At 44.9% G+C, this 25524-nt stretch overlaps 1 protein-coding gene across 15 annotated transcripts in view; it reads right to left on the bottom strand.

The window, feature by feature from the left end:
- Nucleotides 1-25524, bottom strand: part of NRXN3 (neurexin 3) — a 1842793-nt gene that overhangs the window by 1726304 nt on the left and 90965 nt on the right. For 12 of the 15 annotated variants that reach the window (XR_009601311.1, XR_006060480.1, XM_060418434.1 and 9 more), the window contains exon 3: nucleotides 2543-2560. The exons of the other annotated variants lie outside the window; for them this stretch is intronic. Coding sequence is in view for 10 of the 12 variants with exons in the window: in XM_060418434.1 (XP_060274417.1) it covers nucleotides 2543-2560 (18 nt within the window). In the remaining 2 variants the exon portion in view is untranslated. The remainder of the gene's footprint in view (nucleotides 1-2542; nucleotides 2561-25524) is intronic. 15 annotated transcript variants of the gene reach the window in all.

Genomic DNA, 25524 nt, shown 5'->3' with positions numbered 1-25524 from the left:
TCCAGGAGAGCAAGACGAGATAGTGGCCGTGAGGCTGAGAGGGTGCGGTGTTATGCTGGCGATCACTGCTATTTCTAAGGTAGGCTCACGGGTGACCTCTGCCCGTTTGGAGAGATGGAGGGGCCACCTATGGGTCCACGGCATTTCAGCCCAGCAGGGCCAGTGTGACACCTTCTGTGAGAATTGGGGAAAGGTGCCCCTGGATCAGAGGCTGCCCTCTGGGTGCAGGTGTGGCAAAACACAGGTTGGGCTTTGGCCTCTACGCATTACCTGAGCTGGGAGCCGCTACACAGGACATAAGACACACAGGTCTAGGTGAAGACCCTGGGTCATCTCTGCAGTGAACCAGGAAGAGAAGGGGTCAGCCAAGTGACACGCAAAAAATTCTGGTGTTGGGCTTACTCCCTCATTTGAAGTATCCTAGGAAACATCAGCTTAGCAGAGAGACAGACCTCCCTGGACTCCCCTCTTTAAATGAGCAACTTCATTTTTACCTGCTTCATTTTTTTTTCCACAGCACTTATTACCCACCACCTGATACAATAGATATGCTGATATATATACATCTACACATATACATACACACACGTATTTATAGTTGCCTGTGCTGTGCTTAGTCACTTCAGTCGTGTCCAACTCTTTGCAGCCCCATGGACTCCAGCCCGCCAGGCTCCTCTGTTCATGGGGATTCTCCAGGCAATAATACTGGAGTGGGTTGCCATGCCCTCCTCCAGGGGATCTTTCCAACCCAGGGATGGAACCCAGGTTTCCCTCATTGCAGGTGGATTCTTTACCATCTGCCCCACCAGAGAAGCCCATGAATACTGGAGTGAGTAGCCTATCCCTTCTCCAGGGGATCCTCTGGACCCAGGAATCGAACCGGAGTCTCTTGCATTGCAGGCAGATTCTTTACCAGCTGAGCTACCAGGGAAGCCTTTTAGTTCTTTGTCTTCCTCTATCTGTAGTAAAAGATATATGAGGATGATCTTCTGTTTTGTTCACTGTTTCATCCCTAATGCCTAGAACAGCACTTGGTACATTGTAGGTTCTTGATAAATATTAGCTCAGTGAGTGACTGAATTAAAATATTATTAAATAGAATAAATTAAATGATATCTTCCTAGAAAATTCTGTCCTGTGCTCTGGTTCAAACTCTGCTTATTTTCAAAGGTGAGTGATAGGCAGAAGACAACAGAGGCAGGGAAACCTGTGTATTTGCTAGGGATGACAATATTATCCTTTTATGTTGTGTAAGATGGCATAGAGATCAACGATCAGAAACTCCACTTAAGTCTGGGTGATTCTTTTACATATTCAAAATCAATAAAGGATAAATTCCTTTGGAAAGGGTGCTACAGATAAAGTCACATTACCTCTGAGCAAAAATAAATGATAGTCCTATTAGGAAATACTTACAAGATCTTCAAGTGAAGAAATTCAGGGATGAGACCCCACATGTTCCAATGGAGTATGTATGGCTTTGCAGTCTGAGAACCCCAAGTTCAAACTCCAGTCCTCTGACAAGCCCTGTGATCTTGGACAAGCTGCTTAACCTGTCAGGCCCTATATTTCCTTCACATTAAAATGTATTTAACAATACTTCTCCTGTATTGATGCTATGAGAATTAAATGTTAAACAGATTAAATAAGAAAATATATGTGAAAATACCTAAGAAAGATGATACCCGCTTCTCATTTGGTAGGGTTATTCTTCTTAACCCAAAGTTCTATACTGTTTAGGATGGTGGGAAACCATCAGAAGTCACCTGATAACCATCTATCTATAAATGGTTGTTCCTGTCATACGAGTCTGTGTTTGTGCGTACACATACATCTGTCTATAAACACACATTGCCTACAATTAGGACTCTGGATGAATATTCATTAGTCCATTGACAAAAATGACAAGAATCATTATTCTTTTTTCTACTTTTCATTCATTCATTCTTTTTTTTTAAACAGGGAACATGTACTAGTTATATAACCATTAGAAAAAAAATATTGCTTTTTCCATTGTGGAAAAGTAAAGTCATTTCTTAGAATATAAAGAAAGAAACCTTCTTTTACCCACATCATATTTTCCATGCTAAGTATATCATATTTTCAACTTTCAACCACTTGATGCTGTAAGATAGTAGCTTAAAGATAAGTAGATTTTTGAAGACAAGGCAAAAATGCTTACTAAATTGGAGAATACATATTCTAATAATATATTTTTAAAATATTTTCAAAAAATGCTCAATTTCCATTTCTTCACCCAGAAATATTAATCAGAAGAGAGTAACTGTATAAGCATGGGAACCACATTCCTTTGGTTTGAAAATGGTTCTTCAAAGCCAATACAAATTCATCAATTTGTAGCCAATACAAATTCATCAAGACGTGAAGGCACGTCTTATAAACCTAAATCAATGAAAATGCAACGTGTTTAGATTTTTGCTCTGGGTAGAGTCCCTAGAAAAAGGTCTCAGTCAGAGTCAAACCATGCACAATCTGGCAGAGGGGAAATTTCCACAGCAGCTGTGCAAACACAAAGACTCACCTGGACCTTGACTGACATCTGTGGCAGCATTTTCAAAGGGAGGGAAACAGAGAGGAGAGAAAGAGGGAGAAAAAGAAGAAGAGTGTTAGCAGCACACACACGCAATGCCATGTGCCCTTGCATGACTACTCAGCTCATGCAAGACCCCAAAGATGCTCAGTCTCTGAGCATTTAGCTCCACCTTCACCCAAAAGCCACCCATGCAAGCCGAGGGGCCAAGCTCCCTTTCCACTATGCATGTAGCAAGAGAGCTGAACTCCACATCTGTCCGGAAAGACATCCTCCAGGAATCAGATAGGGCCACAAACAGCCAAGCAGACCGGGATCCTGCAAGAATATTGGTTAAAATATTCTGGTTGATTTCTGCATACCCACACCCAAACAGTTTTCCTCCCCTCCGGATGCAGAACACTGGACAAGAAGTCAAGCAAGGTTTCTGCACAGAGAGAAAAATAGTGATAAACCACTCCTTTAAGGAACAAAGGAAAAGAGGTACAAGCATTAACAGCAAGTTGCAGTGTCGTTCAGCTCATATGAGTGAAGGACACAAGGTCACAAAACATTTATAATTCCCTCCCGACCCAGGATTCCCAGTGACCATTCTTCATCACAGACAGTGGTGTGTGTGCATGCGATTGCGTGTGAGTAGGTCATTTGCCACACAAACTGAAATTCTGCCTCTCCCTTCCATTTTTCTCCTTGCTTTTCACCCCATCATTAATGACAGAAATTGCCACTGGAAATCACTTCTGACAACTACAAATAAACATCCAGCTCTGGGAAGGTTGACATTTGAATTAAACCAATGAACTTTCAAACAATGAAGAATGGGTTCATGCCCACCATCTCCATGAACACAATCTCTTCCTCCCCCCTTCAAATGTAAAATAGAATTATGCTGGGGAAGCCGAACCCAGAGCAGCCAAAGCCTTGTTGTTAATAGAATCCCTAGACCTGACCTGGTAAGACAGCCTACAGCTCAGGAGAAGCAACGGGGCTACTTCAGGAAGCCACTGGCCATCCAGGCCATCCTGGGTGACCCCCTTAGAATCACTGACAACGGTGGGTCTGGGACATCCATGGACATTGTCTAGTTTAATTCTTTTTTGTTAAGATGGAGGATGAAATACGCTGAGAGATTTGTCCAAGGTCACACAGCTAGTTCAGGGAACAGATCCTAGGAGAGGCTCTGGATCCTGTGAATCCCACCCAATCCATACTTCATTCAACTGAAATCCAGGTCCCTCTAGGGTGCATGTGACATCAATTCAGTTTGCAAGCTCAAGTGAGCCCCTGAAGCCACAGGGAAGGAGGCGAGAGACTCCCAGATACCCTACAAGGGGGTCACGGATTATCCTGTGTACCTCTAACCAGTGGCTAACAGATTTGCTAAATTCCACCAGGTTCTTCGGGCAACGGGTTCTTTAGGGCTTTTGTCCCCAGGAAAATCCAGGCACTGACCTAACCCACAGCAACAGCTGGGCATTTCTCCAGCCCATGCTCTGCATTTCCTGAAGGCTGTATATTCCCAATGAGACTAGAGAGAGCTCTGAATCATTCCTCAGCCACACGCCCTTCCAGGTTTTCTGGTGAGTTGTTAGATTTAGGGGTGGAGTAGCAGCAAAGAGGAAGAGGCAAAGTAGAAGAGGTTGGAAGGGAAGCATGCTGCATAAATAACTAAGCAAGGTCATTAACTGTGACTGATGGACTGCCTAGAGCAGTGGTCATTAGAGTACCCCGCCATTAAACAGGGTATCCAACTATTTCAATGGGGTAGAGTTCAGTGGGGAAAGGGTCAACACCGTTATTCATAGAAACACACTCTCTGGGGACACCAAGACCCAAGGGAGATAGGATACCTTGGAGCCCCAAAGTTCATTCAACACTAAATTGCCTATTTGGCCACGATAGTTACAATCCTAAATTACGGAGACAGATAGTCCAAGTTCAGATCCTGACCCACTCGATGACCTTGGGTCAATCATTGAACTTCTGAGTTGTTTTCTTCAGTTATAAAATGGGAAGATAACACAGCCTCCCTCATGTAAGTGTTACTAGAATTAAAAGAGATTAAATACTTGTAAACCACTTAACTCAGGACAAGACCAACACTACATAAATGTTAGCTGCGCTGATTGTTATCATTTTGAATTACCAGGGACAGAATTACCCAAAAATGTTGACCAGATGGCTCCCTGGAAACATCAAGAGACCACAGGAATTAAGCTGTATTCTGTTTAGTGATTTGGGTTCAACTTATGCTTGTGAATGAAGACCTTGCTGCAGCCCTCCCCACTGGATCTCTTTTCTCCCTCCCAATCCCCAGCGAGAAATGAGTCAAAGGGGAGTTCAAAAATTCTAGGTGAGAAGAAGCAGGGATCAAAACAAATGCCTTTGCTATTTCTTTTATTTTCCCTTGTGAAAGCTTAATATGGCCCACTTCTAATCCTGCATAAAAAATACTTTCTTGCAAAAGAGGAGCCAACAAGGCCACCAAGAAAAACCCCTTTAGCTGGGCGGGGGGGTCAGGGTCCAAGCTCAGTTCTTGGCTGTGACACCACGCTGGAGGCAGCTCTAAGAATTTATGTCCAACTTGAATAAAAGAGAGACATCGTGTCACCTGGCACCTGTTCCAAGGAGCAATGAGTCTGCATTCAATTCTGACCAACAGAATGAAACAGCAAAGGTTTGGGCAGGCAGGGGTGGTGGCAGGAGAGGGGAATAGGGGGTGATTAGAACCTCAACAGTATCCATCTGTTATATGGTCCATCCAGCATCCTTTCCTCCTCCTTTTTGTAACAAGTCCTAATTGTCTTCTTTGTTTCCCACCCTTAATCCCTGTGGTTTGGTAAAAGATGACCCCCATCCCCACCCAAGGGTAGGCATGCCATTCAGGAATTAGGAATTAGCAGAGGGAGAAGGGGGTCCACAGCTGGATTACTGGGATTTGGGCTTAGGCTCTTCAGGTGGAGTGGACTTTGTGCCAGTTAAGAGCTTTCTGCACTTGTTCCTTATCCATAAAGTGGGTGTGATAATAGTTCCTACTTCCCAGGATTGTGATGAGCAGCTCAGATCAGCGCTTAGCCTGCAGAAAGCCCTCAGTCAGTGTCAGCTGATAATGCTACTACCTTCAGGGGTATTTTATTTTTAAAGCAACAACCTTTTCTGTGGACACACAGCAAGGAAGGTTGACCTTGGACACAGCTGGGGTGTCAAATTCCATGCCTTGCTACTGCCCCACTTCCCAGGTGATCATCACCAAAGCACCGCTGTCCGTCATTGCTACGGGTCACAGCCTGGAGTCTGTGTGTGAAGGAGCAACATGGGGCCCCAGGACGAATCAGAGGAAATACACATATATGTAAATGTGTGTATCTCAGTGTTTTTGGTAGATAAACAGTGGGGGCAAATGGCTGCAGAGAAGACAGCTGACAACCTGATGAGATCGCTCTAAGAAAGGTGGCATCCTCTCTGGTGCCAGTACCTCCTTGCTTGCCTCCTGCTGTTTTATTTCCTCACACTGCTGGGCCTGTAGTTTTCCAGAGCACTACTGCATTTAAATATATATTCTATTTTCTCTCCTAGAAAATAGGTCAGACCCAAGGCAGAGTTCACCAGGTGGGGTCCCAGGAGGTTTGGCTGGGCCACACCTCCAGGAACCTGGCTGGGCAGCCTGCTCCATGCTCCCCAAAGCTCCTCCAGGGGCCTGGGGTGGGAGGTTGGGAGGTATAAAAGCAGCAAGTGGGGGAATCTTGGACTTCCACTCTTGAAATGACCTAGCCCAAATGAGAGGTGAGGTGGGAGGGCTCCCCCCACCCCCATCGAGCTATTTTCTGCAACAGCAGCAGATGGAGGGTCCTTTCATTCCCCTACTTGGTTACAAGAACTGGAGCTCCCCAAACTACAGGAAATTGTTTCCTTTGAACTTTAAAATAACCATGCTGAGCATATGCACTTGTAGCTGAGATTATTGTTGAATACGCAATAGGCGTCCGTGGGGGCACTGAGTAGAGGTGGGCCTGGCCTCATTTATTTCTTCCCTGGTTGTGATGCCAAAAAGAGTGAGTGAAGGGCAGCAGTGGCTTTCAAACCCTTCCTCTCCTGTGCTTCGCCCATCCCTAGTTTGGGCATGGCACCCCGAACAGAGGTGGCCCCAGGCTGGACCAGGATCCTTTTCATCAAGATCCCCCACCCCCAACTATTTCTCAAGCACCTGCTACCCACCAAGGTCAGTGTGAGTGCTACAGCTTGGAAGACAGGAGAAGGGAGGTGCCATTTATACCAGCCAACCTTCAGCGCTCTTGTCAAACAGCAGAAGTAACTAACATGAATTGAGGCGGTCCTGCCTACAGCCTATGAATTTGTTATTCCTCTGCCTGCCTGAACAGTCTTTGTCAGACATGGTTAAGACTGTCCCTCACTTTCTTCAGAACATCAGTTCAAATGTTACTTCTCAGAAGGATTTTCTTTAACCACCTTCTCTAAAATAGGAAGCCTCCTTTTCCATTTATGTTTTCCTTTTTTTTTATGGCACTAATCACTGGCTGAGCACCAAAGAATTGATGCTTTTGAATGGTAGTGCTGGAGAAGACTCTTCAGAGTCCCCTGGACTGCAAGGAGATCAAACCACTCAATCTCAAGGGAAATAAGCCCTGAATATTCATTGAAAGGACTGATGCTGAAACTCCAATAGTTTGGCCACCTGATGCGAACAGCTGACTAATTGCAACAGACTCTGATGCTGGGAAAGAGTGAGGGCAGGAGGAGAAGGGGATGACAGGATGAGATAGTTTCATGACATCACTGACTCAGTGGACACGAGTTTGAGCAAACTCAGGGAGATAGTTAAAGATAGAGAAGTCTGGTGGGCTGCAGTTCATGGGGTCACAAAGAGCTGGACACAACTTAGCAACTGAACAACAACAACAACTATTTGACATTACAGGATGAGTCTGTTTTTATTGTTTGTATCTCCCTTAAGATATAAGCTTCACGAGAGCTGTATTATCTAGTTCACTCACTACTTGTGTCCCAAGTGTTTAACGAGGATCTGGTCTACAAAATGTGCTCTGCAATATGCCTTGAACGGTGACTAGATCATCTTAATTGATAGGACTCACTGAGATGGATACTATTGGTAACTTCATTCACACTGGAGAAAACTGAGGCTCAGAGAAGTTAACGTATGTGGCTACGGACAAAGAGACACAGTGGGACTGGACTCTGGTTGTGTTTCAATGCTCTTACTCTGCTAAGCACTGTTTTCTTCCATGTTGGCCTCATCACCAGGTGAGTTGTCTCCATATAGTAACAAAGATGGGACTTGGCAATTCTAGAAAAAAGAGAGCAGCCTATTTCCTGGAGCACACGTGTGTTCATTCACTTCAGTCGTGTCCGACTCTTTGTGATCCCATGGACTGTAGCCCGCCAGGCTCCTCTGTCCATGGGGACTCTCCAGGCAAGAATACTGGAGTGGGTTGTCATGCCTTCCTCCAGGGGATCTTCTCAACCCAGGGATCAAAATGGTATCCCTTATGTCTCCTGCATTTGCAGGCAGGTTCTTTACCACTAGAGCCACCTGGGAATCTATTTCCTGGTAACTGTAGTAAAATTCCCTGGGAAGACTCTCATTGATTTGGTTTGGGTCATATGTCCATTCCTGAGCCAATTGTTGTGTCCAGCGTCATACGTCAGAAGATGAATTTCAGGATAAAATGGGATAACGCCTGTCTGTCCCTGGCACAAAGCAATACTAATCATAATAAAGTTCACATTCATTCAGGATTCTGTGTGTGCTGGGTGCTGTCCTAAGTGCTTGATATACATCTTATGTAATTTTCGCCACAACCCTAACAGGTAGGAACATTATTCATCCCATTTTACAGATAAGGAGACTAAGACCCAGTGAAGAGGTTCCGTCATTTACTCATACCTCTCATACTCAGAGTGCCACATCAGATGAGAGTCAACCTCTATTTCTGAATAAAAGAACTAACCAGGATAGGTACCATCTAACCTATCAAGCTATAAATTAGGGATAAGAGTATTGGGTATCTCACAAGAGTGAGAAAAAGGCATAGCCCAGGTAGGCAATGGCACCCTACTCCAGTACTTTTGCCTGGAACATCCCATGGACAGAGGAGCCTGGTAGGCTACAGTCCATGGGGTTGCTAAGAGCCGGACACGACTGAGCGACTTCACTTTCACTTTTCACTTTCATGCATTGGAGAAGGAAATGGCAACCCACTCCAGTGTTCTTGCCTGAAGAATCCCAGGGATAGGGAAGCCTGGTGGGCTGCCATCTATGGATTCACACATAGTCGGACACGACTGAAGTGAGTGACTTAGCAGGTAGAAGGAAGGGTCAAGTGCAGCATGACCACAGGCCTGGACAGCTGGAGCTCCTGCCGGGCTGCACGCTTTACAGGGGCCTGCTCTGGCCCTTCTGCAGCCATAGCCCACCCCAGGAACTGAGACATCTACAGGGCCAGCTGGACTCCCTGCCTCCGGAACCAGCAACACCTGCCGCAAGCCCCCTTGTAGAAAACACTCAGGTACTCTGAACCCTTGGCCCAAACTGCCCCAAATCCACCGGGGCCTCTTTCCTGGGTCCATTCTCCCCAAAACAGAGCCATCCACTGACGCGCGTGCTCTCGTGTCAAGAAACAGCCAATGGGAAGCCGTCTGCAGGAACTGCGGACTTCTATTGGCTGGGGCATCCACAAAGTGCACAAGGGTCTTTGCGGTGCTGGCAGTGGAGAGAAGGGAGGCTGACCACTGGGTCTCCACGTGTATTCTTATCCCAGGCCCACCAACACTGGTTAAGTTTTCAACTCAGGATTACAACCAACTTAACATTAGGAGAAAAAAAAAATGTTAAGGTAAAGACACCATCTCCCCAGTAGCCTATCTTTTCTTGCCCCTGGAGAGAATGACCATAAGCGTCTTCCCTCCGTTTCAGGAATAATATACAGAAGGTTTTTTTGGTTTTTGTGTTTAAGTTGAGAGCTAAAGCAAACTTCCAGCAGCGAAGAGGCTGGGTTTCCTGCGTCCTGGGGCTCTTTCCGGCTCTCAGTGTCTGAGCTCTTCAAACACAGGAAGAGTTGTCTTTCCACAAAAGGCCAGGTGGTGTTAGCTTCATCCCCGACACAGTGCCCACTTATCCGCCTTTGTAGAAGACGGAGCCCTCCCAAGCCCTGGTGCTGTTTGCTTTTGTTCTTTGCTGCTAATAACTCCAGATTGCAAGATGGAGCACAGGGGTAGCTGCTGCGTCAGGTGCTAGCTGCCTGGGAAGGCAGAGGCAGGGAGAGGAGGAGGATATGAGGCAGGAAGGGAGGAGGGTCCTCCCGCGGGCCAGGTCACCTCTGCGCCCGAACACCTTAGGGGCTGTCACACCATGTAGAGGCTGCGGCTCGAGGAGCCCGGGCTTGACTGACAGGTGGGAAGAGAGGGAATTCCTCGTTATAGAGACAACGGGAGATCAAACGGAGGTTTGTTCTTTATGCGTGGTGTGTGTGTGTTTTAATGCTTTAAAGGTTCTGAGTGCAGACATGGGGGTAACGCCATCTGGGGTTTAAATCCTGTCTTTGCTATCTGTTATTCCAAATATGTTTGTTCAGTTTCTTACTGTACCTTCCTCTTCAGCCACGTGGGAATAATGGCAGTCAACTCAGTTCTGCTGGAAGCACGCATGCATGCCTAGAAGTCACATGCTTTGCAAGATCGCGCAGTGAGGAACCACAGAGCTTTATAGGGAAAATAGGGTTAGGGCCCAGTGCCCTCAAACTCCATCAGCGACACATAAGGAAGGATAGGAATCTTACATGTGTTAAATGGTTAAGGAATGCATAAATAATACAGGGAGTATAGCATTTGGAAAAGACCTGGGGTTGCTTTCTGGAAATGGGAAGCTTGAAAGTTGCTGTGAAGTAATGCCAGAAGGGTCACCTCAGATTGGTCAGGAAGTTGTAACCCCAGATGTGGAGAGGCATGGCTCATAACACCCCTGGTAACTGAAGCAGCTGGCACGCACTGAGGTGTTTGCATTCCTACACAACTCAGTTCAGTGGGCTGCAGTTTTCTGCCTTCACCTCGAGTTTCTCATGGGCAAAATCATGCATAAGCAAAAGCAAAATTATTATGCTCAAATCGTTCCCTAATATATCAATCGCATTGGAACAAATTTGCATTTTCAAAACAAGCATTATAGCAGAACTGACTGTACTTAATTTAAATGGCTGTTATGAAGACCAAATGAGATGATCCATACATAATGCTCAGCACAACAGCACAATGCCAGGCACAGAGTAAACATTCAATAAACACTGAAACTATTGTTACTCATGTCCCTGCTGGCTTGTTGATACCTCCCTTGGTAAACTGAAAGTATAAGATTAAGCGTCTATCCAGTCAGCCTTGCAACAAAGGGCATCTCTAGCTAATTCCTACTCCCCACCTGAGACCAGGAGGCTGGCACCTGCAATAGGCTCCCACCTAACAAGACATGCATTTTCTAAAAGTCCTCATATCAGATGGACACTGCTAGGGACAGGATCCAAATGCCAGCTTCTTAGGTAAAGAAACGGTTGCTGTCCTCCCCAAATGAGCAAGACCCACAGGGAGAAGAGTACCCACCTGGGTCTCTGAGAACACCAGGAAATCAAAGGAGTAACTGACCCACATGAGAGGATAGCCCATCATCTGGTAGGATAAAGAGTGGATCCAGGAGGGGAAGAAATTAGTCAATTCTCACGTTAGAAAAACAACCTATGTGCAGACATTTTCAATCTCCTGCCTCCTGCAGAGAGGAAAGGGGTTAAAAGGCAGGTTCTAAAGCCAGGGGTGGGGAAGGCAATGGCACTCCACTCCAGTACTCTTGCCTGGAAAATCCCATGGATGGAGGAGCCTGGTGCAGTCCATAGGGTCGCTAAGAGTTGGACACGACTGAGCGACTGCACTTTGACTTTGCACTTTCATGCATTGGAGAAGGAAATGGCAACCCACTCCAGTGTTCTTGCCTAGAGAATCCCAGGGATGGGGGAGCCTGGTGGGCTGCCGACTATGGGGTCGCACAGAGTCGGACACGACTGAAGCGACTTAGCAGCAGCAGAGCCAGGGGGCTTGCCCACGTGGCTCAGACAATAAAGAGTCTGCCTGCAGTGCAGGGGACCCAGGTTTGATCCCTGGGCTGGGAAGTTCCCCTTGAGAAGGGAATGGTAGCCCATCCCAACATTCTTGCCTGGAGAACTCTGTGGACGGAGGAGCCTGGTGGGCTACAGTCCATGGGGTCGCAAAGCATCAGACATGACTGAGTGACTAACACTTTCACTTTGCTAGTGCCAGGAAGACTTGACTGAAAATCCTGGCTCCTCCACACACCACGTATATGAGGTCAGGCATGTTAACTAAACCTGAGCCTCAATTTCCCTACCTATCAAACAGGGACAACCTATTTATCTTGTAGGACTGATATTAGGGTTATAAGGAGCGAATGTATGCAAAAGCACTGACAGGGTGTCTGGCACTGAGGAAATACTAATAAGTGCTGGTTAATCATAATTACTACACTTCCTCACAATGGCAATTTCCATGAGACAGGATTTGCCCTCTTTCCCAGAATTCCTTGCTCTCTGGAAAGACTAACTCCTTGGGGCACATGCCAAACTGAAGAAACTGTCTAGGAGAAGCAAGGGTTTCGGTGGAGGCGAATTCTGCAAAGTCTGCAATTCAAAGACCCTTGCAAGGGGGCTCTGTAAGCTCTCACAGGGGTCGCCATGTAGAATGCGAGAAAGAGCCCCATGTTTAGAATCAGCAGTCTTGGTTTTTTTGTTTTGTTTTCCTAATTTTTTAATTGTGATAAAATACACATAAGTTACCAGCTTAACCATCTTTAAGCACATAGTTCAGGGACAAGGTATATTCATACTGTGCAACCGCCTCCCATTTCCAAAACTTGTCATCTTGCAGAACTGAAAGCTTTTACCCACTAAACAATCGTCCATTCCTCCTACCCCACCCCCTGGCAACACCATTCCACTTTCTGTCTTTAGGAATCTGACTATCCTAGTAACTTCATATGAGTGGAACCATGCAGTATTTGTTCTCTTATCCTGGGTTATTTCACTTGGTACCCTGTCCTCAAGCTTCATCCATGCGTGGCATGTGTCAGAATCTCCTTCCTTTCAAAGACTGAAGAATACTTTGTTTACTGCATTGTAACAGTGTAAAAATACATTGTATACTGCTGTTCCCCCCATATCAATGCAGGCAACTATCAAGAACCCCAAGAGGATGCTCAAAACTGCAAATAGTACTAAACCCTATATATACTAGGTTTTTTTCCTATACGTATGTACATACCTATGATAAAGCTTAAAGAATAAATTAGGCACAGTAAGAGATTAACAATAAGTAATAATAAAATAGGACAATTATATTGTGATACAAGTCACATGACTGTGATGTTTCTTTCTCCCAAAATCTTACTGGTTATGGTGTAAGATGATAAAATGCCTACATGATGAGCTGAAGTGAGGCGGATGACGTAGGCACTGTGATGCAGCATTGGGCTACCTCTGACCCTCTGATGATGCGTCAGGAGAAGGATCATCTGCTTTGGATGATCCTAGATCATTGATGACGTCGATGGCTGGATGTCAGGATCAGATGATATCAGTGGTTGGGGATTACAGGTGGCACAGAGCAGGATGGCAGATACTACTTAGAACAACACACAATTTAACACTTATGTTTTATGAATTTTCCATTTCACAGTTTTTGACCATGGTTGATCACGAGCAACTAAAACCATGGAAGGCAAAACTGTGGGTAAGGGGGGACAACCTACTGTATACCATATTTTGCTTAGAAGCCCTGGTTTTGAGCCCTGAGTTTCCAGCCTACTACCAGCTGTATGATCCTGGGCAGCTCACAGTCTCTCCAAGCCTCAGCTTTCCCATCTATAACAGGCAGGAATAATGACGCCAATTATGTGACTAGGTTGCAGTGAGGTTGACCTAATGTGACCTAAATGGGGAAGCATTCTGCAAACAATAAAGTGCTCTGCCATTTGTCTAGTCTCTCCAGAAACATTAATTAAATGGCAATTCCTTACTAGCCCCTAATCCAGATTCTAGTATCAAAAAGAAGATTAAGTAGAGTCCCTGTTCACAGTGATATTCAGTTCAGTTCAGCTGCTCAGTCGTGTCCAACTCTTTGCAACCCCATGAATCGCAGCACGCCAGGCCTCCCTGTCCATCACCAACTCCCGGAGTTCACTCAGACTCACATCCATCGAGTCCGTGATGCCATCCAGCCATCTCATCCTCCGTCGTCCCCTTCTCCTCCTGTCCCCAATCCCTCCCAGCATCAGAGTCTTTTCCAATGAGTCAACTCTTCGCATGAGGTGGCCAAAGCACTGGAGTTTCAGCTTTAGTATCATTCCTTCCAAAGAACACTCAGGGCTGATCTCCTTTAGAATGGACTGGTTGGATCTCCTTGCAGTCCAAGGGACTCTCGAGAGTCTTCTCCAACACCACAGTTCAAAAGCATCAATTCTTTGGCGCTCAGCTTTCTTCACAGTCTAACTCTCACATCCATACATGACCACTGGAAAAACCATAGCCTTGACTAGACGGACCTTAGTCAGCAAAGTAATGTCTCTGCTTTTGAATATGCTATCTAGGTTGGCCATAACTTTCCTTCCGAGGAGTAAGCGTTTTTTAATTTCTATACCAGAAATTTAAAAAAAAAAAAAAGACAAATGCAGGAATCATTGTTCATTATGATGATGAAATGAAATGATGAAAGTCCCTCAGTTGTGTCCGACCCTCTGTGACCCCATGGGCTGTAGCCCACCAGGCTCCTCTGTCCATGGAATTCTCCAAACAAGAAAACTGGAGTGGGTACCCATTTCCTCCTCCAGGGGATCTTCCCGACCCAGGGATCGAAGCTGGGTCTCTCATTATAATCCTTGCTATTTACTGAACGCCTCCTACGTATCAGGTACCTGCGGCAGCATTGTATGTATATGACTTCATTTAGTCCTACTGTGGATCTTGTTGTTATCCCCACTTACAGACAAGGACACCAAAGCTCAGAGAAGTTAATATCCTCAAGTCCACTTAAGCCATCAGTCGTAGCCATGTGAACTCAGATTTCTCTGAATTTAAAGCCCTTTTTCTCCCCACAGTACCACCCATGCATCCCCCATTATTTCTTCCCTCACTGATCTGACCACTCAGATCTATCACCCTATAAGACATGGGGGCAAATTTCAAGAAATTAGTGTGGAAAAATGATGGAAACTGCTGACTGTATACAATATCTGTTGCTGGGCAGAATCTCAGGACCCATATTTCAGAGAAAGAAATATGAATTGGGGCAATATATCCAAAACTGAGTTCCATAAAAATACAACAACCAGTGAGATACAAATAGGAGTTCCTTGCCAAAAAAAAAATAATAATAAAAGCCAATCTGCGGTTAAATAAATACAGAAAACAGTGAGATAAAGAAAGGTAATCAAATATCTCAACAGCAAGACTTCAGAAAGCCTCACCTACACTACTGTGAAGTCTGGGAGGGGATATTGTACACAGGTTTCCCAATGTTTTGGGTAGACTGGACACATTTCCTTCTATAAAAGACCTGGGAACGTGTCACAGAACACAGTTTGAGAAAGGCTGGCTTTGCAGCTTTTAGAACAGCTGGGAAGCATCTCAATTCATCACAAGCCTTTATCCTCACCATTTTCGTCCCCATCGTGAGCCTTTGTATCTGGTTCTGTTTGAAATAGCTAACATTTATCGACCACTTACTACATGCCAGACACCGACTTAGGCACTAGAGACTCAAAATAACTGCTGGGGCTGCAGTTATAGTAAATCTAATAAGCCAAGAGAGTGTATAAGCACGATAGTGTGGCCATACCCGGCCATCTATTATCGAACTTCACATTAATGGGGGATTAAGGGTTGACAGAGAATGCTTCAAAGGTTTGTGCTGGAGAAACCTTGAAGTGGCCCTCAGAGAATAAACAGTAACAATTAAGTGGAGAGAAATCTTGTAAGAACATTTTACCAAAACTAGCCATTGGTCAGGTTGACATCCCCGAGGGATGGGCTCCCTGTAAGGCATATAGTCCTCTGAAAAGACCAGAAGTGTTGAGCTAAAATTCCAATTTTGCTATTTATTATGTGACCTTGGATAGGTTACTTAAATTTCATCTGTAAGATGGGGATCGGTACATCCATTTCAGAGTTGTGAAGAAGATCAAAAGAGGCAATTGTATGTAATAATACAATGCCTAAGGACCTGCCTGGCACAGTGCTTAGCTCCGTTTTGTTCGATTGGTGACATCCTGGAGTAATGTGTTAAGAAAGAGTCTGAGGCTGCATATGCACTTAGAGAGAAAAGAGGGTCATGACTGATTAGCAGTTTCTGCCATTGACTTGAGAAGGAGGGGATCACAAATTGGCTCTAGTTAGCTGGAGACTTTCAACTGAGTGCTTTCCCAAGGGTCCTTGCCCTCAAAAAGGAGTTTCTAAAGACCTGGGGGACCTCAGAAGAAAGCAAGCAGCCCTCACAGAAGGCTTTCTCACTGTTAGCCCCTGTCAGCTCCTCTGCTTTCCCATATATCCTTCATTCTCTTTCATTTTCAGAAAATGACCAAGGTTGAGCTCTTGCCTATGTAAAGCAAGGGTGTGCTGTGATGTGAAACTAGTACAGTATTTGCTCTGAACCTAAAAATTTTTTTCAGTCTGAAAAACACGCACATAGTCTACTAATGAGTACCAGTCCCCTTCTAAAGAGCTCGGCAGGATTGTGCAGGCCACTCAAGAGGGAACTCAGAAACCTAGGTAAAGCGGCATTCCACTGCCAGAAGTACAGAGACGGAGCAAGAACAGAGGGAGCCCCTAGAGGGAAATTCACATGTTACATATTGATAAAACACTTGTTGTGTTATAATTATTATTAATCACCATTTTAATCTTGTAACTTCTGTGGTACTACAGTTTAAAAAATAAAAAACAGTAAAAACATTAAAATCTGATGGTTTCAGAGAGAACAGCCTAAAGGAGCCACACTGAATTTCAGAAGTGGAAGAGTTCCAGGATGTCAAGTAGATCCATACCCGTCATTTTACAAGTTCATTCCACTGACATGTGTTCACTGCACGTATCCATGGCCAAGGAACTGTGCTAGGCACTGGGGTGACGGCTGGTGAACAGAACAGATCTGCGTCTTGCGCTCTTAGAGTCTAGGAGGGGAGATGGGCCACAAATAACCAAACGTTTAGCTATTTAATTATCATTATGATCAGTGCCATAATTACGATCCTTATGGATCCTTTGATGCTCAAGATGAGAGGAGACCGAGGACAGGGCATCTGCCATGTCCACTCAGCTGGACAGTGTTGAAGCTGAAGCCTGAATTCAGGTCATCTGCCTCCCCCGTCACCGTGGTCCCCACTGGGCCACAGCGGGGGGGCCAGTGCCCTGACAGAAGTCTGGGAGAAGGATCCGGGACTAAGAGTATGGTGGGGGGAAGCTGGGGCAGAGAAGCAAGTGGCCTCATCTCTGCAGCTTTCACAGAAGAACAAGAGCGGGGAGCCTGCCGATTTCACTGTCTTTCCAGACACTCCCTCACGCACGGCAGCGGTGGAAGATGCTTCAGCTACCTTCAGGTGAGGGCTGGGACACTAGAGCCGTCCGCAGTCAGGGCGACGAAGAGGACAGAGGAATGCCTCCGCCAAAACCCATTAGAAAGGGCAGAGAATAGGAAGTGTAGACCCTCCGCGGAGGCTGATCGCCAAGCTTTCTGCTGCACTTTGCCTGGGAATTAATCACACAAATCCTTTGATAAATCCGAGGCCGTTATTAGACAACACTAATAGCCCCCTTCAAGTAATCCAGGCAAAGACATCGAGAGAGCAGGGGCGGGGGGAGCCCCGAGGGGCTCGCGAGCAGCAGGCTTTCACGTGCACGTGCGTCCACGTGAGAGCACGTGCGCGCGCACAGCCTGCCCGCCCCCATGCCCAGATGTCTGCTCCCAACACCACCTCTGACTTCTGCCCCAGTCGCTTCAGGCAAATGGAGCGAACTGAAGGATGGGAGAACTGAAGGTCTGTGTTCCCTCCCCTACCCAGCCCTGCCACTGACCTAATTCTCCACAAGAGAGGATTTTTTCCATTTTTGTCCTGCTTGTTTGTAAATCATGCCACCCCAGTGCACACACAGCTTAAGGCGGGGCCTGGCTAGGAAGCCCGGAGATGCCAAGAAGCTTCGAACGGTGGTCCCAGCTGCTGTTCCTCAAGGCGGAGGGTCACAGGAAGTCAGAGAACCTCAGAAGGGTGGGGGAATGGGAGGTGGAAGGAGAGAGGTACACCATCAAGGTCACCCCAATTTACATTCTTACTCTGCCCTTTACTGAACTAGAGGTGCTATATGTTCTAAAATGGGCCGGTAGAACTCTGCCTTCTATATGATTTGGGGTGAGTTTCTTAATTCTAGGTCAGTGGTCTCAATGAATGACACAGGATATTTTGACCCGGGCGTTACGATCCCTCAAGTATGTTGTGCAACTGCTTGAAAAAAAAAAAAAAGAAAAAAAACCTGTCAGGAGAGAGACGGACTTTAGTTGTAGGAAGAAAATATAGTACTTTGAACTGGAAAAACTGACCTGGAGAAAAATTAGACCTGTCAGAAAAAAATCAACACAAAATGAAACTGACAGCGGCTAAAAATGCACGTGGCAAAATTGGTTATTGACTGAAAAACTGAAGGAAGAATCAAACAGTCTTGACAAAATTTAAACCAGCAGATCTGATGTGAGAAAACTGGGGATGGTAGAAATGATTACCATTAAAGAGTGTTCACAGTGGTCGGGGCTACATGGGCAAAATTTGATAGGCACACAAAAAAGTAACTGATGGATGAATCAAATCTTCACTACAGAAGACACGTGGAGCAGAACTGATGTTGTAAGAAATAGTTCAGTGAAATAAAAATGAATTGGAAAATTAAGAAATGGTTTAACTATGCTGAAGGAAAAGAAAAGAATTGCACAAACTCATTTACTTCTAAAATACACTCCCTTAAAACTGTTTTAGTGTTTGTATAATCCTGATTATACTGACATAGAGTTAAAACGTTTCAGGGTCAAATTGCATAATCAAAACATCTTGATAAATGTTGAAGAAAAACATTTATCTCAGTGGTCCTATCCAGTTGCAATTTTTTCCCCAATAAAAGATCAGAATAGAATGTGAACAAAATTATACAAATAATTTACTAGGAAGATGATAGCATGAGAACCAGCTTTCCTGCAAGAATGATTCTAACACTAATAGATTTTATTTATTTATACTTTAAGCAATTTAAAGCAATTTTAGAAACTAACAATGGATAACTATATTTTAATTTTTCCAAGAAAGAACAAAAACCTGAGAATGACACTTTGTATAATCATTGTTTCTTAAAAAGAAAATGGCATTTTAACACCCTAAAAAAAAGGGCGTAATTTCAGAATTTTAAAAAAAACTCTGAATGCATCTTTACATGACGTTTAATTTTCTTTTTCCTGAAGAAAGATGAAATTCCATTCTAACTCTTTTGGGTGTCTTTTGCCCTACTGAGTGGAGGGCAGATGGATAGTCTCTCTGCAGCTCAGCCTCCTCATCCATAAAACAGGAATAAAAGGTAAAGCTAATTATACAGTGCCTGAAACATACTAAGTGTTCAATAAATGTTAGTATAAAACCCAGGAAGCATAACAATCTAGCTGATTCCCAGCCTTAGACTGTACCCCTACTATACTTCAAGCTGAAAATTCTTTAGATGTTCTGAAATATAAATACATATGGTAAGAATACCCAAAAAGTGTGGTTTGATTGGGACAACCCCTTCTTCCTCTTCACCTACCAAGAAAACACATGTGGCCAGTAGAAGGACCTGGGAGGGCAGGTGGGACTGGGAAGAAACAGCCGCTACTGGAAATGCACAGCTAATCTCTGGACTGCGGGCGGGACTCCCGCTGTGCAGCTATTTGGGGAACAAGTCTCTTAAGGTTGGTGGCTAATGACACTTGCTGTGGCTTTCTTGTTCCAGCAGCCTCTCACCTTCACCTTCTCCGCACAGAGCTTCCTTTAGCTAGAGATTCTATTCCCCAGTTCTCCACTGTAGGATTCTGAACTCTGGGTGGAGATGTCCACGTTTATGCCGCTTATGAGACAAGATCAGCACCCTGATGCTGTCACACTGAAGGCCTCTCTCTCCAGCCCCAGACAAGTCTTCATCCATCCATCCACCAGTATTACCCATCAACCATATCCCAAATAAATACGTAAAAGTAAAGACATAGTTCCTGCCAAGAATTTTAGACTGATTCACCTTGTCCTTGGACCCAACAAGCGACCACACACATAGGCAGCCCCCTCTCCACTGCTTTCTCCTTGTTTGTCCTCATCTTTAGCTATCAGTCCTCAGAGGGGCCTCCCTGATCCTCCCTTTTCTCATTAGTTCCCCCCCTCACCTTATTCTTTCCACCTACAGCACTCATCACAATCATAATTGTACATTTATGGGTTTATGTTGTCCACAGCTCTTATGTGTAAGCTCCACGCAGACAGGCGCCACAGCTGTTTTGATCTCCATGGTTTATGCTTGGAAATCAATGTTCTTTTGAATCAATTACCTTTTCTCAGCATGATGCAGGGGAACGTATGCTAAACTGAGAGTGAGGACCCCTGGGCTCGGGTCCCAGTCCCACGGCCACTTGCTGGCCTATTGTAAGTTACTTTACCTCTCCAGGTCACAGTTTCATAGAAGAAGAAGGTTGGATTGTGATGTTCAAGGTGGGGAAGGGGTGATAAAATGTATGTGTCGGGGGTACATATGCAAATCGTAACAATAGTCATCTTACAACTTGATCCAAGCAAAAGATTTCCGCCGAGACTTGACCAAAGACCTCTTGGATAGTAAGACTATGCGAACGACAACGAAATGACTTGGAGATCGTGGTTATAAAAGACAGAAGATACAGGATTCCAGCTCAAGTGGTTCCTGGTTCACTTACAGCCCACAGGATGGAACAAGACACCATGGATAAAGGGTGGGTGGTGGGGAGGAGTTCCAAGACAGCTTGTTTGTGCCTGAATCGGGATCAAAGTCAGTCAAGTGCAGGAGGCAGAGAAGTCCTAAGACGAGTGAGGAGAAGAAAGGCGGTCCCCCTCCATGCTAGAGGCACCCCAGTTAGGCCAGCAGAACATGGGACTGGGTCTTCAATGGTCAAAGAAGCCATCATTCAGGTTCAGATTGAAAGGGGGACAGAGTGAGGCGATGGGAACTCAAACTCCAGGTCCGCCAACTGCCAGACTCATGTCTCCGGCAGATAGATTGTTTTCTCTTTTCAATATGAATCCCTCATTTATAAAACCAGAGAAACAACAGAACCTCCCTGGTGAGGGTGGTTGGGAGAATCAAAGGAAGTCATATTTGAAAGCACTTAGCCCAGTGTCTGAGGGCTTCCCAGGTGGCACAGTGCTAAAGAATCCGCCTGCCAATGGAAACACAAGAAACATGGGTTTGATCCCTGGGTCAGGAAGATCCCCTGGAGTAGGAAATGGCAACCCACTCCAGTATTCTTGCCTGGAAAGTTCCATGGACAGAGGAGCCTAGGGGGCTACAGTCCATGGGGTCTCAAAGAACTGGACATGACTGAGTGACTGAGAACCCAGGCACAGACCAGTATCTAGCACATAGAAAGCATTTTATGAGAATTAGTTCATCATCACCACTGTTATTAAATTTGTGAGTATGTGCTCAGTCGTGTCCAACTCTTTGCAATGCTATGGACTGTAACCCATCAGGCTACTCTGTCCATGAGATTTTTCAGGCAAGAATACTGGAGTGGGTAGCCATTTCTTCCTCCAGGGGATCTTCCCAATCCAGGGATCAAACCCCCACCTTCTGGGTCTCAGCATTGCAGGCAGAGTCTTTTACCACTGAGCCATTGGGGAAACCTTTGTTATTAGTCTATCAAAATAGACAACTGATAAATCATAAGATTTCCATGATATTAGTAAAAATGATACTTAGCAAAAATGATTAGAACTGGGCACAAAGCTAAACTCAGCCCTAAATCCACTTGCTTCAACTGCGATTCCTGGCCAGAGACTCAGGCTACACCAGCCTGCCTGAATACTGGGTCCAGAAAAAGCCCTGTGATTCCTTGGAGTGTCTTAATCACACCCTGAACTTCAGAGTCTTTTCTCAGGGTTGAAGAGGGATCAGTGGAAGCACAGAGACCACTGCTACACTATGCTTCTCCTGTCAAAGCGTCCATCACTTGATAATTGCTTGGTTAAATAAACAGCTTGAAGGCACGACTGTCTTGCTCATCACGCTACTCTTAGCACTTCCCCTAACACACAGTGGGCCCGCAGTAAGCGTGTGTTGTCACACGAGGTGGGAAGAAGTTCCTTTCAAATAACATCCCTGGATTTCAGTAAGAGATTTCATGTGAGCATGCATACTCACGTAGGCTCCATTTCTTGGTTCTCATCACACGCCAGCTGGGCCCCTAACACCTCAATTTCTTGTGCTTTGAAAAATGTTCAAAGGCGTTCCCCTTCCTCCCTAGGCACCCCATTCTGACTTACGCTAGATAAGCAACTTCAGATTGCTGAACAGCAATATACAACACAGCTGGGCGAAATTCCTGTGTCCTGAAATTCCTGGAAAACCATGATGCACAGCAAGCATTTGGAGCATGGACCCAGGATCCCTAGCCCCAGGCCCAGAGTCAGAGATGGGAGGAAGGCAGCATCAAGCAACTGGAACTGAGCCTTGACTTCCTGAAAGTATTCTGATTCCTTTCCAAGGGCCCCACCCTGGGCAGAGAGAGAGAAACCACAGTGAATTAATTGCCAGCACTTTCATCACTGGCTGGTGAGCCGGGGGCTTCTAGCATCTCCAGTGTGGGGGATCTTTGTCTTTGAGCTCACAAGAGCCAGAATGAGAAAAATCTCTTCCCCAAGCCCAGGAGAAGGTCAACAGTTTTGGGCTGAGTGTGACTGCTAGTACCCTGTGAGCTCAATGCCCAACTCCAAGAAAAAAAAAATGGCCAAGTGAACAGTATGAAAAGGCAAAAAGATATGACACTAAAAGATGTACTCTCAAGGTTGGTAGGTGACCAATATATTACTGGAGAGGAGTGGAGGAATAACTCCAGAAAAAATGAAGAGATGGAGCCAAAGCAAAAACAACGCCCAGTTGTGGATGTGGCTGGTGATGCAAGTAAAGTCCGACGCTACAAAGAGCAATATTGCATAGGAACCTGGAATGTTAGGTCTATGAATCAAGACAAATTGGAAGCGGTCAAATGGGAGATGGCAAGAGTGAACAATGACATTTTAGAAATCAGTGAACGAAAATGGACTGGAATAGGCGAATTTAATTCCAATGACCATTATATCTACAACTGTGGGCAAGAATCCCTTAGAAGAAAGGGAGTAGCCGTCCTGGTCAGCAAAAGAGTCTGAAATGAAGTACTTGGGTGCAATCTCAAAAATGACAAATGATTTCTGTTTGTTTCCAAGGCAAGCCATTCAATATCACAGTAATCCAAGCCTATGCTCTGACCAGTAATGCTGAAGAAGCTGAAGTTGAACGGTTCTATGAAGACCTACAAGACCTTCCAAAACTAACACCCAAAGAAGATGTCCTTTACACTATAGGGGACTGGAATGAGAGAAGTAGGAAGTCAAGAGATACCTGGAGTATCAGGCAAATTTGGCCTTGGCGTACAGAATGAAGCAGGGCAAAGGAAACAGAGTTTTGCCAAGAGAACGCACTGGTCATAGCTAACACCTTCTTCCAACAACACAAGAGAAGACTCTGTACATGGACATCAGCAGGTGGTCAACACCGAAATCAGATTGATTATATTCTTTGCGGCAAAAGATGGAGAAGCTCTATACAGTCAGCAAAAACAAGACTGGTAGCTGACTGTGGCTCAGATTATGAACTCCCTATTGCCAAGTTCAGACTTAAATTGAAGAAAGTAGAGAGAACCACTAGACCACTCAGGTATGACCTAAATCAAATCCCTTACGATTATACAGTGGAAATGACAAATAGATTAAAGGAATTAGATCTGATAGAGTGTCTGAAGAACTATGGACAGAGGTTCATGACATTGTACAAGAGACAGTGATCAAGGCCATACCTAGGAAAAGAAATGCAAAAAGGCAAAATGGCTGTCTGAGGAGGCCTTACAAATAACTGAGAAAATAAGAAAAGCAAAAGGCAAAGGAGAAAAGGAAAGGTGTATCCATCTGAATGCAGAGTTCCAGAGAATAGCAAGAAGAGGTAAGAAAGCCTTCCTCAGTGATCAGTGCAAAGAAATAGAGGAAAACAATAGAATGGGAAAGACTAGAGATCTCTTCAAGAAAGTTAGAGATACCAAAGATGGGTACAATAAAGGACAGAAATGGTATGGACCTAACAGAAGCAGAAGATATTAACAAGAGGTGGCAAGAATACACAGAAGAACTGTACACAAAAGATCTTCATGACCCAGATAACCACGATGGTGCAATCACTCACCCAGAGCCAAACATCCTGGAATGCAAAGTCAAGTGGGTCTTAGGAAGCATTAATACTACCAGCAAAGCTAGTGGAGGTGATGTGATTCCAGTCAAGCTATTTCAAGTCCTAAAAGATGATGCTGTGAAAGTGCTGCACTCAATATGCCAACAAATTTGGAAAACTCAGCAGTGGTCACAGAACTGGAAAAGGTCAGTTTTCATTCCAATCCCAAAGAAAGGCAATGCCAAAGAATGTTCAAACTACCACACAATTGCACTCATCTCACACACTAGCAAAGTAATGCTCAAAATTCTCCAAGCCAAGCCTCAACAGTATGTAAACCATGAACTTCCAGATGTTCAAGCTGGATTTAGAAAAGGCAGAGGAACCAGAGATCAAACTGCCAACATCCACTGGATCATAGAAAAAGCAAGAGAATACCAGAAAAACATCTACTTCTGCTTTATTGACTATGCCAAAGCCTTTGACTATGTAGATCACAACAAACTGTGGAAAATTCTTCAAGAGATGTGAATATTAGACCACCTGACCTGCCTCCTGAGAAATCTGTATGCAGGTCAAGAAGCAACAGTTAGAACCAGACATGGAACAACAGACTGGTTCCAAATTGGGAAAGGAGTACCTCAAGGCTGTATATTGTCACTGCTTATTTAACTTATATAGGAGTACATCATGTGAAATGTCGGGCAGGACGAAGCACAAGCTGGAATCAAGATTTCCAGGACAAATATCAATAACCACAGATACACATATGACACCACCCCTTATGGGAGAAAGCAAAGAACTAAAGAGCCTCTTGATGAAAGGAAAAGAGGAGAGTTAAAATGTTGGCTTAACCATCTATGTTCGATACAGGATACAGGATGCTTGGGGCTGGTGCATGGGGATGATCCAGAGAGATGATATGGGGTGGGAGGTGGGAGGGGGATTCAGGATTGGGAGCTTGTGTACACCCATGGTGGATTCATGTCGATGTGTGGCAATGCCAATACAGTACTGTAAAGTAAAATAAAGTAAAAATAAAACTTAAAAAAAAATGTTGGCTTAAAACTCAACATTCAAAAAACTAAGATCATGGCATCCAGTCCCATCACTTCATGGCAAATAGATAGGGAAACAATGGAAACAATGACAGACTTTATTTCTGGGGGCTCCAAAATCACTACAGATGATGACTGCAGCCATGAAATTAAAAGACGTTTGCTCCTTGGAAGAAAAGCTATGACCAACCTAGACAGCATATTAAGAGACAGAGACATTACTTTGCCAACAAAGTTCTGTCTAGTCACAGCTATGGTTTTTCTAGCAGTCATGTGTGGATGTGAGAGTTGGACTATAAAGAAAGCTGAGAGCCAAAGAACTGATGCTTTT

This window comes from Ovis aries, chromosome 7 (genome assembly GCF_016772045.2).
Source record: "Ovis aries strain OAR_USU_Benz2616 breed Rambouillet chromosome 7, ARS-UI_Ramb_v3.0, whole genome shotgun sequence".
NCBI classification, from domain to species: Eukaryota; Metazoa; Chordata; class Mammalia; order Artiodactyla; family Bovidae; genus Ovis; species Ovis aries.
This window is presented reverse-complemented; position numbering and strand designations above follow the sequence as displayed.